The sequence below is a fragment of the Podarcis muralis genome, chromosome 12, assembly GCF_964188315.1.
Source record: "Podarcis muralis chromosome 12, rPodMur119.hap1.1, whole genome shotgun sequence".
NCBI classification, from domain to species: domain Eukaryota; kingdom Metazoa; phylum Chordata; class Lepidosauria; order Squamata; family Lacertidae; genus Podarcis; species Podarcis muralis.
The window spans coordinates 30119708-30133560 of record NC_135666.1 but is presented as its reverse complement, the minus strand read 5'-3'; the positions used below and the strand labels follow the sequence as shown (position 1 = coordinate 30133560).

At 40.9% G+C, this 13853-nt stretch overlaps 2 protein-coding genes across 6 annotated transcripts in view; one reads left to right on the top strand and one right to left on the bottom strand.

Moving 5' to 3' along the window:
• Positions 1-8881, bottom strand: part of UMAD1 (UBAP1-MVB12-associated (UMA) domain containing 1) — a 36915-nt gene extending 28034 nt beyond the window's left edge. The window contains exons 1-3 of one of the 5 annotated variants that reach the window (XM_028751408.2): positions 8737-8881; positions 6872-6972; positions 5337-5435 (exon numbers count right to left, since the gene is read on the bottom strand). In XM_028751408.2, coding sequence (XP_028607241.2) covers positions 5337-5418 — 82 coding nt within the window. In that variant the 5' untranslated portion in view covers positions 5419-5435; positions 6872-6972; positions 8737-8881. The other 4 variants (XM_028751409.2, XM_028751410.2, XM_028751413.2 and 1 more) reach the window with 4 other exon arrangements.
• A 69-nt stretch (positions 8882-8950) lies between these two features.
• Positions 8951-13127, top strand: RPA3 (replication protein A3). The gene is made up of 4 exons (XM_028751414.2): positions 8951-9198; positions 10491-10565; positions 11578-11686; positions 12550-13127. The coding sequence occupies exons 1-4, from the start codon at positions 9100-9102 to the stop codon at positions 12624-12626; spliced, it is 360 nt and encodes a 119-aa protein (XP_028607247.2). The 5' UTR covers positions 8951-9099; the 3' UTR covers positions 12627-13127.
• Positions 13128-13853: the final 726 nt, after the last annotated feature.

Sequence of the window (13853 nt, the reverse complement as noted above, 5' to 3'; positions counted from 1 at the left end):
GCAGCACAGTTTAAACACCAATTCTCCATCTAAATAAACTACAGCACGATTATCAACAGAGTTCAAATAGTCAACCTTTGCCAAATTTACCATTGACCGGGGCCCACAGATTTTGGGTGGCCTTGGTAGCCAACCCAAATGCATAGTCATCAGGACTATTATCTGATGTCGTGCTGAACTCCAGAGCCTCTGAAGCTCCTGCCCAATTCCAATCTCAGAAGAACGCTTCAGAGGGCAAGTCAGCTTGAGCCTCCTGAACTTGAAACTAAGAAGAGGCCACTTATTAGTTTTTCTCTCCCGTCTCCATCCGTCCCTCTTTGTGGCTGTCGTGGCAGCTATCACTTCCTTCCTCTTCTCACCCACCAACCAGAAGCAAGCTTCTTCCTTGCCTCTGAAACTTCTGAATTCTAGGAAGCACTCAGTGCTTGGCCTGCCTCTGCTGTCCATCCTGGACTAAACATGTACAGTGCAAGGCTGCACTGCTGCCAGGCAGCAGAAGCTCTCCACCAAGAGCTCTCCTTAGCACAGATGTGCAGAGAAACAGGGAGAAGGAGGCGTGCATACTTAGCAGTGGTTGGTGCTGAGAAGGGAAGGACTGCTCAGTGTACATCCAGCTAAATAAGTGGATGGCGACTTGTCACATTTTCCAGAGTGGGTGAGGTGTTGTTGCCAGGACTATGTGCAACAAAGTAGATTAGTTGACTCCTGTCTTTTTGCATCCATGCATGCACACGCATACACACACACACACACACACACACACACACACACACACACGTTTGCTTATCCCAAGCCACAATGTGTCAAAACAGGAAGGGGCACTTTGCTCAAAGGGTCCCAACCTCAAAGCCTCAGATAATTTGGAGTCCTATTACTAAGTTTTGCATTAGCCCATCAAAACACACTTTAAGCACTTGTAACTGTGTTTGTTGGACCAAAGAGTGGTGCAGGTTTACAAGCACAACTGGATTTATGTACCATCAGCAACTTTAAAAACTTCGTGTTCTCAACAACCAGAATAGGAACACCTTGCAAATGACTACAACAACATTATCAACCAAATGTGCCAGATGTTCTTTCATAAAGGCTACACCCACTGTATTTACAGAATTGTAAACTATATGATAAGCTGGACCCATGGACGAAACAGCCAGGGGACAGGCAATTGTGCTTCTGAATGGCGATGCCAACATTCAGATATGGTAATATACAAAGTCCAGAGAAAGCTGTACTTAGCATATTCTACTCTTAAGAAACACACCTGCTTATACTACAAAGCATTATGAAGGTCCATTGTTTGGTAACCTAATTCTGTTAATCTGCATAGGAGATGTTGATTGAGCTCATTCAAGCAAAACTCAACTGTACTCTTAAGTTAGCCAACTCTCTCTGTTTCTTTTATAGTATTAATAAAGCATGAAGCTGATAGTTACTCATGTTGTTGCATTCAGTTATTTTCCTCTTGTAAAAATATGCAAATTCACTCCTTTGTGTTTTGGGGCTCTCGTGTGACCCTTCAGACTGTACTAATCAGCTCTAGGGGTTTTGGTCCCATTATTTCAAATTTGCTCTTTGGCTGAAAACATCATTCCATTTATGCTTTATATTAAACTTCATACATACAGATTCTTAAAACACACACACACACACACACACAAACCATAGTAGGAGAAAGAGCTAGCTTGGCAATTAATGCTGTATTCAATTTACTTGAGAAGTGCATGAAGCAAGATGCCACCTAATGATGCAAAAGCAATACTGCACTTTGTTTTTGTGTAAAACCAGAACCCAAGAGGATTAGTTTGACTCCACACTGAATGAAGGGGTAGCAATTATCTCCTTATGCGACTAGAAATCAGTGACACTGGAGAGGGTTGTTTTTCAGGTCTCCCTCATCTTCCTTGCCCAGTGAACTCAAACTACAGTAATCAGACACATGGAGCTTTTAACCCTGTTATTCACAGAACAGGCAAGAGCAAGATAGCCAAAGAAACTCACACTTCAAAATATAGCTGTTATTATAAAGAAGTGACAATCGGTAGACAAAAAGTCCCAATCGACTTTTGCATAGAGCAGTTGATTAAGGTGGGATGCTTATTAAAAATCTCTTTCCCCCCCCCAGCACTTTTGCAACAAATGCATACTGAGCAGAAACCTGTTGAACAGCATTTGAAATGCTACAAGGAATGAATGCAAGGTTGCCAGAAAGACAAATCAATAAGAATTACCAATAAATAAAACAGTATACACCAGAGGCAACCAACATGGTGTCCTCCAATTGTTGTGGACTACAATTCCCATCAACTTCAGTCAACTTGGCCAATGCTCAGGGATGGTGGGAGTCGTAGTTTTCAACACCTAGCAGACGATACCCCATTGGCTACCACTTGTTTACATAATTCCTACCACTTCATTCTTAGAAAGCCACAACCATCTCTAAAAGCCATTCTAACCCCATATGTTCTATACTGCTTACCAAGACTCTGAGGACAACATACGTGACCCCAGTTTATTACATCTTTACACAGCAATCCTTTAAGCCCAGCTAGCAGTGCTTATAGTGGACTCAGGCCATGGTCGTAAGGCATATGATACTGTAACTTTGCGAAATCTAATCCAAGTCTTGATGTGATTAGCAGCAGGGAACACTCTGTGTTGTTGCCTTGAGTGCCATAAGGAAATAAAGGCAGAATATCAATCAATCAATAACCAGAATTCTTCTCAACTAGAGTTTGCTAACTAACCTCAAATCTTGGTAAGCAGGAAACACTGATGAACACCAGTGCAATCATTAAGAATGGGTATTTTTTATTATTTGTTATTATTATTTTTAAGATTTCCTAACGACTCTTCATCATAAAGTCCCAGGGCTGGTTACAACAACAAAACATACAACTATAAAAACCAACAAAACCATTACAATGATAAAACACATGAAACCGTTCCAAATGGAAAAGGGCAGTCAGGGCAGAGCCATTGCAAGTATTTCGTACACAAAACAGAAGCAGCAGTTACCTATGTGGGGTAGCTGTTATTATGCTGCGAGTACGAACAGCATAATAACAGCATAATAACCTGGAGACCCAAGTTCAAATTCCTTCTTAGTCCCAAAGCTCAATGGGTAACCTTGGTCCAGCCTCAGCCTTACCTTCCTCACCTGCACATAGGGTTGTTTTGCAAATAAAGTCTAAGTAGGGAGCAAATTTATGTATGCTGCTCTGAGTACTTTGCAGGAAGGACAGAATGATTATTACTAATTATTAATATTGTTATTTACGCATTTTTGAATCACCACCTACATGAGCATCAAGGTGATTTAGAAACATATAATAAAAGCAGCTAAAAGTAATAATAATGAAGCTTGTTGATGTGTTTTTAATTCTTACTTGTAAACCACCCAGAGGACTTTTGTCATTAGGTGGCATATAGATATTGGAAATAAATAAACAGTGTCACAAAGACGAACCCTGATTCTTCCAGTTTCTATGAAATTAAATATTATATTTGGGACACTTCTCAGGAAAACAAAAGGAGAGAAAGATGGGCTCAAGTCAATCTGTTTGAAGCTTCATTGAATCAGAAAACCCAGAAGTTCAAAATACTATCACAAATGTTCAGCAAGCAAAGTTGAACACAGGCAATCAATGAAAAACAGCAAGTGTTTCATGTATTTAATTTCATTTATATGGGAAGCAATACTGTTTTCCTCCTTTCTCAGCAAGCTAATAGATCTGAAAAGTTTCTTCTCCAAGACCATAAACTATTCTGCACACCACCCAGCAGGGTACACATGAGCATATACCCTTGAGCACACATGCTCTGGTACTAAGCAACTCCTACTGAAAAACAACATGCAGCCAAGAAATATTACTACTTAATTCCCCCAGGCAAATGATTGGAATAAATTCCACTTGCGCACTCTCAAGAACAAAAAATCCACAGAGAATTTGGGGCATGCATGACGCAGCGCACAAACCCTTGTGGGAAAGAATTCTTAGAACTTCTTAAGTTACTAGCTGACAAGTCTCACATCTAGGATATTTATGAAGAAGGTTGTCATTCCCCCAGAGAGATAATGTAATGCACAAACTAAGAGGCAGAAACAACAGAGGAGCTGTTATCCACCCAGGAATGGAAAGACTCACTATCCTGTATCGGTTCCCAATTGCTCCTGATTCTCCTGTGTCCATGACTCAGTTGTCATTCAGGGCTATTGATTAGTCATTTCTATGTCACAAAATCTTTATCGAACTCGGTGTACATTTCCCCACGCACACTATATTTAGGCCTCAAAATAGGATCAAGTAAGCTGAAGAACACCACAGAAAGACAATAGTCTCATCACAGTAATCCCCCTATGCAAACACAGGCTCTGCAAGAATCTTATGTCACTCTATTTCTCTTAAGGAGTCAACATTACAGGGATTACACATCCTCCCCCTGACCAGCTGCCCTCTAGGTGTTTTGGACTCTAATTCCCATCACCACCAGCCAAAATGGCCAATGGTTGAGGATGATGAGAGCTGAAGACCAAAAGATCTGGAAGGCACCAAGCTGAAGGAGGCTGCTAACATAACTAGGTCACTCACTAAATGCTGCCTCAGAATAAAGGTCACACACACTCCATACATTTAAAGCACATGGTTTCCCCTGAAGAATCTTTAAAACTCTAGTTTACCCCTCCCAGAGCTATGATACCCAATACTCTTAGCAAACTACATTTCCCAAAATTCTTTGGGGAAAGCCATGTGCTTTAAATGCCACAGCAAACTGTATATTAATGCTGGTTCTAAATGTGTTTTGATGAATATTAACTATTGTTTTTAAGCTTGTTTGGTTGCATTTTATAATGGTATTTTTAAATGTTGTTAGCCACTTTGAATCCCAGCTTGGAAGAAAGGTGAAATAGAAATAGAAAATAAATGCATTCCATGGCGTAGGTGTGATCAAAGACACCTTAAAAAGTGAATATTTTAAAACCAGCGATTGTACCTTACCCTTAAAAACATTTTAATTCTTTAACTGTTACAACCACAGGAAATAGACCTACGACTAAGCTCTTTGTTACTTGTGAGCAGGGAGGGTGGTGCCAAAAGTTATGCAAAGGGCCCAAGAGAAATAATGGCAAGGCAGAAACAACATCTGTGCCAAGTCTACAGTTTATATTTTCAGCTCATACATGACCACTCCGGGGGGGGGGGAATCCCTGCATGGTTCAAGATGAACTTCTTAGTGAACTGAAAGTACTTTACAAAGAAAATGGTAACAACCTGTGAAATACCCAGAAAATTATGTTCAAAATATATGATTTTTTCTAAACTCTTAGAATCACTTACCGAGAAAAACAAATCCATCTGCTTCTTTTTCTGTCACCAATACCTTCTTGTTATCTTGGTTTTTTCGGAAGAAGTTGAACATCTTTTTGAAATACAAGTCTAGTAACAAAAAGGCGAGAAATGGGTCAAGTGATGTGGGGGGGGGGGAACTTACACAATTCTGGGATTATCAAAATAAACATTACGAAATGATCTTTACATCAAGTTCTAAGATTAGAGACTTGAACTGGGGGAGGATCTTGCAGGACCAAACAGAGAACACCAGAGAGATACAAGTCAGTTGTTCACTATTGCTCAGTTCAAGAAATATGAGTTTCTGTACACCCAAGCAGTGTTGGCTGAGTCTCAACTTCTGACACCTGGAAAAAATAACCCAAGCACTGGAAAAAGTTACTCAAGATAATATTATATTTTCCACCATAAAAATATTTTAATCAGTATACCATCTGATTATGAGAAGAGCATTTTTACTGTCAAGTAAAATAATTGTGTGTGTTACAGAGAAATCAATACTGTGTGATTCCCCAGAGTCAGGACCAGCAGGGCATAGCTGACTTTCCATGCTAAACCTAAGGTTGTCTGTGGGGTGGGGTATGGAAGCAAGCAGCAGCAGCAGCAATGACTGCACTCTTCTCTTTTTGTCTTATGCCACCCACCCCATGGCAGGCATTTTGTGGCTGGGGCCCACAGCACCCTCTCAAAAAAGGTTGGCAACCCCTGATGTAACAGGATGGCATATTCTAAACTAAGTTAAGTCATGAAATGACCTGTTTTAATTATTTGTTTATTTAAAATCAATCCAACATTATTATTATTATTATTAAAATTTCAGTACTCCCCTTCATCCAAGGACCTGAGGATGTTTTACAATATAAAGACACAAAAATAGCATAGTAAGAAACAAAACAATATCTCCCCCCCCCCCCAGTTTAAAAGGCCATAGATCATTTAATTAGCCAAAGGCCTGGGAGGAGAGAAATGTTTCTGCCAGGCAAATGCCTTGATAGGACATTCTATAAGTGGGGGGGGGGGGGGGGGGGGCCACCACAGAAAAGGTCTGTTCTCATATTGCCGCCCTCTGGACCTCTTGTGGAGGAGGCTTACAAAGAACCACCTCAGTTGATGATTGCAGGGTCCAGGATGGTTCATATCAAGCCAAAGCCTTTCCTCCATATGTTACACACTAGTTCTTTTATAAGTAAGGTGATCCTTAACCTAATGGCTTTCATTCCATGTAGCAGTAAGTACGCCTCCTATCACTGCAAGGATTTCCACTTGCACAATGAAGCTTCCCCACCCCCTTCATCCCCGTGTGCCACCAAAATCTGTTCAGTGGGTTCTCACAACCCTCCAGAGCAGATTTTGAGGGGGTGCACAGGACGAGCGCATGGGGAAAGTCTTGTTGCACAAACACAAATCCTTGAGCTGATGGAATGAGGGAGTTGGAAACTGCCCCACGACCTTTCACTTCCTATCAGTTCCCAATCCGTTGTGCAGATATGTCTTTCTCTCTTCCTAAATCCTGCAGTACTTGCCTTTTCACTTTCAGCAGCTCCAAGCATTGACTTCCTTCCAAATGCTTGACTATGAAGTACTCTTCTTGAACTGCAAAGATGTCCTTCCTTTATACACTAGGCTAAAAGGGAGGAAAACACAGAGTTACTAACGCTCACATGCTAGTATCAGGATTTCAAAACTTCATCTGCAATCACAAAATTTAGATTATATTTAAGAATGAAAGAAAGAGTTCACACTTTCATTTTGATAAACCAGGCTACTAGAGTTCTACAAAGCTGCAATAAAGCACACTAAAAGTCCTACCAAAACTCATAAACTGCAATATTTAGATCGCAAAGCTTTTTGTTATAGGTCTAGGTGCGTTCCAATGCCCAATGGAAATACTCTGGCTTCTGCCCTTTTAAAACAACGCTGAAAATTATTAACAGTCTACATGCCTGTCCTGGGCCCGTTGTTGTTCAACATCTTGAATGAAGGTATGGGGGGGGGTGCTCAATCTTGATGGTTTTTTCCAATGGGTCTACCCTGAGTAGGAGTAATATTGGATACAACTCATACACACATATATAGGAACAGTAATACTGAACCTAACTTGTAGGGGCTCTTTTAGGGAATAGTGGACTTATGCACATGAAGGTCTTTGAATCCTGAAGGCTGCTTACTGAAACCAGTAATTCCTCTAACTTTTGTAGAAGTGTCTTCCTTATCTAGTTAGCAAAAGTTTCCTTCAACACTGCACAAAGGGATACAGGTATCTTTACCTTTGGCAAATAAAAATTGCTTGTAGCCAATCAGCACTGAAGGTTTACAAAAATTGGTTCTTTCTATGACAAATACAAATGTCTTAGGTAATGGGCATTTTGAGGGCAAATAATTTTTCATAGTAGTTCTTTCAGGTGAACAGTTCATTTACAGGAGCTAACCAGATGTAATAATGTATGACCACCTCCGATACATGACTGAACCTGGCCAATCCCATAACTCACAGTGATCTACCCACATAAACAATGTAATGTTTCAAGACAGAGCACACAGTTGTCTCCACAGCCTACTTTTGCTGCATCCCCCCCCCCCCAGATGCATATTTCTTGGGATGCAACGTTTTCGTTGATTTGCAGATTATATTAAAATTAACAAGCAGCAGCTTTGGAAAACCAAACTTTTTTTTATATACAAGAACTTACAAAAACCACAGATAGCACATGCCATCTTATGATGAGCATTTCCACCCTTGCCTGCCGTGATAAATGAATAAATACTCTAGAAACAGAGACTCCATTTCCTGCTTGTTTTGACGTATTTGAATTTAACGAATTAATCAATCAACTAAGTCGCAAACTACTAATCAACTAAGTTTCTCTGAATGGGATGCCAATCCTTGTTTTCTTCTTGACACCACTCTATTCTATGGGTCACCAGTTCAGACGTTAATTTATACACAGAAGACCAGACAGGTAGGCGGTCAAAATTCAACGTCATCCCATGGCTCTCCGTCACTATCTATGGGTAGGACGACCCACCAGCCCCACCTCAAGGAGGACCCAGAAAAGCTCTGCCCCATAAGGTGGGGAAAGAAGTGAAGCCAATTTGCCGGCGCGGGTAGCTCCGCCCACCAGACGAGAGCAGCTAACGTAACAGCACCACAACACCCTTCCCCAACTGGCGACGCGCATGCGCGTGTTCCAAACCCGCACGTACATTCTGAATGTTAACGGATATAACCGTCGAAGCGCAAAAAAAACAACACCGCCGCCGTTATTCGACGACTGCCCCCGCGCGCCACAAGCGAAGGACGAAATAACCCTCGGCCTCGACTCCCTGTTTTCGCCACGGGCGAGGCCTCTCTGACAGCCGACCCTACCTGCCTGTCTTGAATACGCACCTCCGGCAGCCTTTTCCCCACAACAACCTCCGCTTCCGGGTTCACGAGGGACACCTCCCGGCGAATGAACTGAAGTAACCTCGTCGGCTTTGGAAAAACACAGTCTAAATTAGCTGGCGCGCGCATGCGCAAATACTCCCTAACGCGCGCTCCGCTACACGGAAATGACGTAAGTCCGCCTGCGTATGGAACGTTCTGCGAGCGCATTGGAAGGTTTTCGCAGGGACCGTCGAACTCTGCGCGCTTCGCCCGTTGCCGTGGTGACCCGCGCGGCGAGCGGAAGTCGAAGTTTCCCGCCAATGTAGCCTGGATAAAGGCAGAGGGCGGGGGGAGGCGGCCTTGGTTCAGACGCCCAGTTCCGAAATGGCGGACGTGCTGGAAGGACCCCGGGTGCGCGTAGCCACAAATCAGTTGGCGCAGTACATTGGGAAGCCCGTTTGTTTCGTGGGGCGCCTGGAAAAGGTAAGAGTGGTGCGGGGTGGCTCCTTTACTCCTCTTCGTCCGCCGGGGGATTTGCCTTGCAGGGCATCGCAGGCCTCTTGGGGTGGTGTATCCTTAATACCCATGATATCCCTCGCTTAGCTCCAGACAAACTTTCGCCAAAGGCGCCTGCTCTTTAATGTTGCCGTTTGTGAGACAGCTGAAATTTGTTATCCTTTATTTAAAAACAAAACATTTATCTCTTGTTTGGCTTGCAGTATGAACACAATAAATATTGTATATATATTGTTAGTTTTACATGGTGATTGTTGATTATACACAACAAACATAACAATTCCAATAAAAAAGAAAGCTTCTCTCGAAGCTTCTGACCTCCCTTCCTGAGTTCCATTTCTAAAATTTTGCTCCTGCATCTTTTACCGTAATGTAATCTATCTATGGCGGGGTGCGCTCCCGTCGTTCGGTCCCAGCGCCTGCCAACCTAGCAGTTCGAAAGCACCCCCGGGTGCAAGTAGATAAATAGGGACCGCTTTCTAGCGGGAAGGTAAACGGCGTTTCCGTGTGCGGCTCTGGCTCGCCAGATGCAGCTTCGTCACACTGGCCATGTGACCCGGAAGTGTCTCCGGACAGCGCTGGCCCCCGGCCTCTAGAGTGAGATGAGCGCACAACCCCAGAGTCTGTCAAGACTGGCCCGTACGGGCAGGGGTACCTTTACCTTTACCTTTTTAATCTATCTATTATAAATCCATAGTATCCAAAGTTCGTGGTACTTTACAAGTGTTAATGTATTCCTGCTAGTGATTTCAACTGTTTACAGTGGGGACACATTAAATATACACAGGAGGGGTGGTATAGAAAATTATTCATAAGATATCTAGCAAATGAAGTTTATTATATTGGTACCCTGCTTTGGATAACGGCAAAAACTCAAGGCAATTACACCCCAATCCCCCAAAAAATTATAAATGAGAGGAAGCAACAGGAGGAGAGATGATATATTTGTATATATTCCCTTGAACGTGTTTGGTTTTTAGGCTTGCTTGATGTTGCCATTTATTTTCTCCCTCTTAATATTGTTATTGCAGATGTAGCTCCCATGTTGCTTTTTTTTTTTTTGCTTTTCCTTCCTGGAATGTGACTTGCATTTTTACAGACTGCCATGTAGTTTTCAAGCATGCAGTTATACCCACATATAGATGGAGTATTACCTGAGTGCTTCAGTATTTCCGACAAAAGACTGACATAGTGGAGTTGATAGCAAGTGCAGCAGGTTAAAAGTGCCTTGAAAATGAGTGTTTTGAAATTTTATTTAGATTCATCCATCTGGGAAATTTTTCTTCCTATCTGATGGAGAAGGAAAAAATGCAACCGTAGAACTGGACACACCTGTAAGTATGTCTTGTCTTTTGGAAGATTTCATAATTCTTACACTTAACAGTTTTTGCTGGTGATGAGCATACAGTGGCTTTAATTGTAGAAGCGGAATTGACCTGAACAGTCTTTGTGTTGCTGGTATAGCAGTTCCATATATGAGGGCTTCAAGTTCTAAACCTCAGCTAGATAAAGGAACTTACGTGGTTCTGGTATTGGCCCAGTAACAAGAATAAGCACTACTGCATTTACAACTGCCCTATCAAGTTAAGTACCTGAAGACTATAGAAGCATCTTCTTAGACTGAACAGTGTGCTGATTATATTTTTATATTCTTAACTTTTCCGCTCTGCATAGCTCCTCTGTCCCATAGGTTTGTCTGGGATTGTTTGTTGCTCACTCCTAAGCTATATATAAGGTTAGAATCAAATGCAATAGCCTACTAGTGCTACAGATATTCAGCTAACATAACCTCTGCCTTTCTGTGCTGTACGGTACTGATGCTTCTGCTTGGTGTAACAAAAATAACTTCCACACCAACAAACCCTTTGTCTTATGTTTGATCTTGCCTATTCTTTACAGTCATCTGTGTATCATTTTTATAGGGTTATCAGTGTGTGTGTGTGTGTGCACGTGTGTGCATGCATGCTCACATGCACAGCAAAATTCAGGTGAATTTACTGGGGTGGGTCAGGCAAGACCAAAGGCTTGAATGGGCCGTATGTTTGTCACAGATTCCCAAAATATGTGATGTAGTTAAGCTAGGTGGATGTTTGAGAGAATAGATAACCTCACCTTTACTTGGAATGAACTTCACTTTCTTGAACATTCTTAAGTAATACTTAAAAGTGTTTTATGGTAAGGTGTAAATGTAAAATAGAGAGCCAAGTTCGGTGAGTTGTAATTTCAATTCCTAAGTGCTATGTTGGAACATAAAGTGAACTCCCAGAAACATGGTGGGTAGGGGAAGTGTAAAATTGATAGTTGGTAAAATTCTTAAGAAAGACATTTGTTCGTCTGCTATTGTAGCTTGAAGAAGAGATCTCTGGGGTCATTGAAGTAGCAGGAAGAGTTACAAATCAAGTAAACATCATGTGTGCATCATATACCCAGTTCAGAGAAGATAAAAACGCATTTGGTAAGTGAATTATTTCCTCCCTCATTGCAAATTGCAGTTTTTCAATACTTTTGAATAAGCTTCTGGCACTCTTGATTAACAAGTTTCTTTCAATAATGGTCAGTTCTTATCTACTATTTTCCCCCATGGAAGTTATGTTTGGCATGATTCCCAAAGAAGTAGATACACAAAATACATTGTCAGAAATTAAAATCCCATGTGGATACTGTGGTACCTCGGGTTAAGAACTTAATTCATTTTGGAGGTCCATTCTTAACCTGAAACTGTTCTTAACTTGAAGCACCACTTTAGCTAATGGGGCCTCCTGCTGCCACACAATTTCTGTTCTCATCCTGAAGCAAAGTTCTTAACCTGAGGTACTATTTCTGAGTTAGTGGAGTCTGTAACCTGAAGCATCTGTAACCCGAGGTACCACTATTTCATTTTGAATATTTTGTTTGCCAAGTGCAGGCACTGCAGTTACAAAAAAAATATTGGTGGGAAGGATTCACTTGCGGTGACAGCTTCATAGTCATTGATCAAGTTGTCATTCCTGTCTGTTCAAAACACTGAACTTGGTATATATCTAGCCAAATAGGATAATTCTGTTGTTGATGTATTAAATCTGTTATATGGCCTCTTCTATCCAATATAGTTATTGCTCTTACAGAGGGAGAGCAATTAATCCCTGTTCACACTCAGGCAAGATACTGGTTAAAGCAACCCCTTGAAATATTTTTAACTGTCCTGACTTTGGAATTGAGTATGTTTCTTTAAGAATGAGATGCACATTATAGTTAGCGTTGTCTCTTAGGTAGTATTGTATAAATAGGATAGTTCACCTGCACTAATGTTTTTTAATGTTATATTCTTGTTTCTTTCAGATTTAGCACTATATAATGAAGCTCTGAAAATTCTCCATGAATTTCCTGACTACTACCCTTTTAGTACTACTGCATGATTGGTACTTTTTGTTACAACTTAAGAGTGGACAATTTGGTGATGCTTACTGAACAGAACTGTGAAGAATCTCAGTATGAAATAATCTTGCTTAAAGTGTACTAGGGACTGTCTGCTATGCCAGCAATATAGTACATAATCTAGAAGTTCATGCATTTGTATCCTAAATGGCGATGCTGTCCTGAGGACAAAAAACCTGTGTCTGGTGAGAGACAGTATTTCGCAATAGATAAGCATTTTAATGTTAAGCTGTCACTCAGGTAACCATCTTAGGTAAATACATAACACAGTGCTTATTATTTTATTTTATTTTTAGGTGATCTTTTGTACATGAAAAGTATCAGAGAAATCAGTGTATTAAATAAAAAGCAAACTATCATAATATTGATGACATCTAAAGTAAAACGTGTTTGGTTTTATTCTAAGACTTAATTGGCGCTTTAGTCTCCTTACCTAACCAGCATGTTATAGCAGTTCAACAATAAACACCATTTATGTAGTAGTTCTTGTCTGACGAATGATTCATACCAAATATCTGTTCTTTACAAGGTAGTTGGAATATTTTTGTAAAGCAGGACTCCTGGGGGTTTTTTGGAGGGGGGGCACCATAAATCAAAGCCTAATTTTTCAATGGAGATTTACTATAAAGGTAAGCACTTTGAATGTTGGAGCTTCCCTGTTTACTTTAACACCCAATACTGCCCGGTGCTGAAATCAGAACACAATACTACAAAATCTGGTACTAGTATCTACCTGGACTATTGCAGCATCACCTGTATGAAGGTCATGAAGCATGCAGCTTAATCAAAATGGGAAGTTAAATCAAGCTTTTATTTTACAATGTCAAAAGGAGAAGCAACTGTATTAACAGAAGTGGTTAAAAACCCTCGGTCTGCAGAAATACATGCCTGAGAACTGACTTCAAGTCAGAACTACTCTATGCAGTACAGCCCCTGCATCATTGAGCACTGAGTGTTAAGATATTCATACAGAACTTTCATGTACACAAAAGACTTTGTGCCCTCTCAAAGTCAGCAAATACAGCTGCTTTCATTTTACAAAATACTGTTAAGACAACTGGGTAACACATTAATAGCAGTTCCTATTTACATACTCAGTATAATTTTTTACAGAAGGGAAGGAGACACCATATTAATATCAGAGCTCTTTTAATACTTTGAATATAAGGGCACAAAAATAAAGTCTATAAGTTGCTCTTAATGGCTTA

Excerpts from the sequence above, each read along its gene's own strand:
- RPA3 (XM_028751414.2), top strand. The coding sequence starts at position 9,100 with ATGGCGGACGTGCTGGAAGGACCCCGGGTGCGCGTAGCCACAAATCAG. Across the intron at positions 9,199-10,490 it reads TCGTGGGGCGCCTGGAAAAG|ATTCATCCATCTGGGAAATT; the intron begins GTAAGAGTGGTG and ends AATTTTATTTAG. Across the intron at positions 10,566-11,577 it reads CCGTAGAACTGGACACACCT|CTTGAAGAAGAGATCTCTGG; the intron begins GTAAGTATGTCT and ends CTGCTATTGTAG.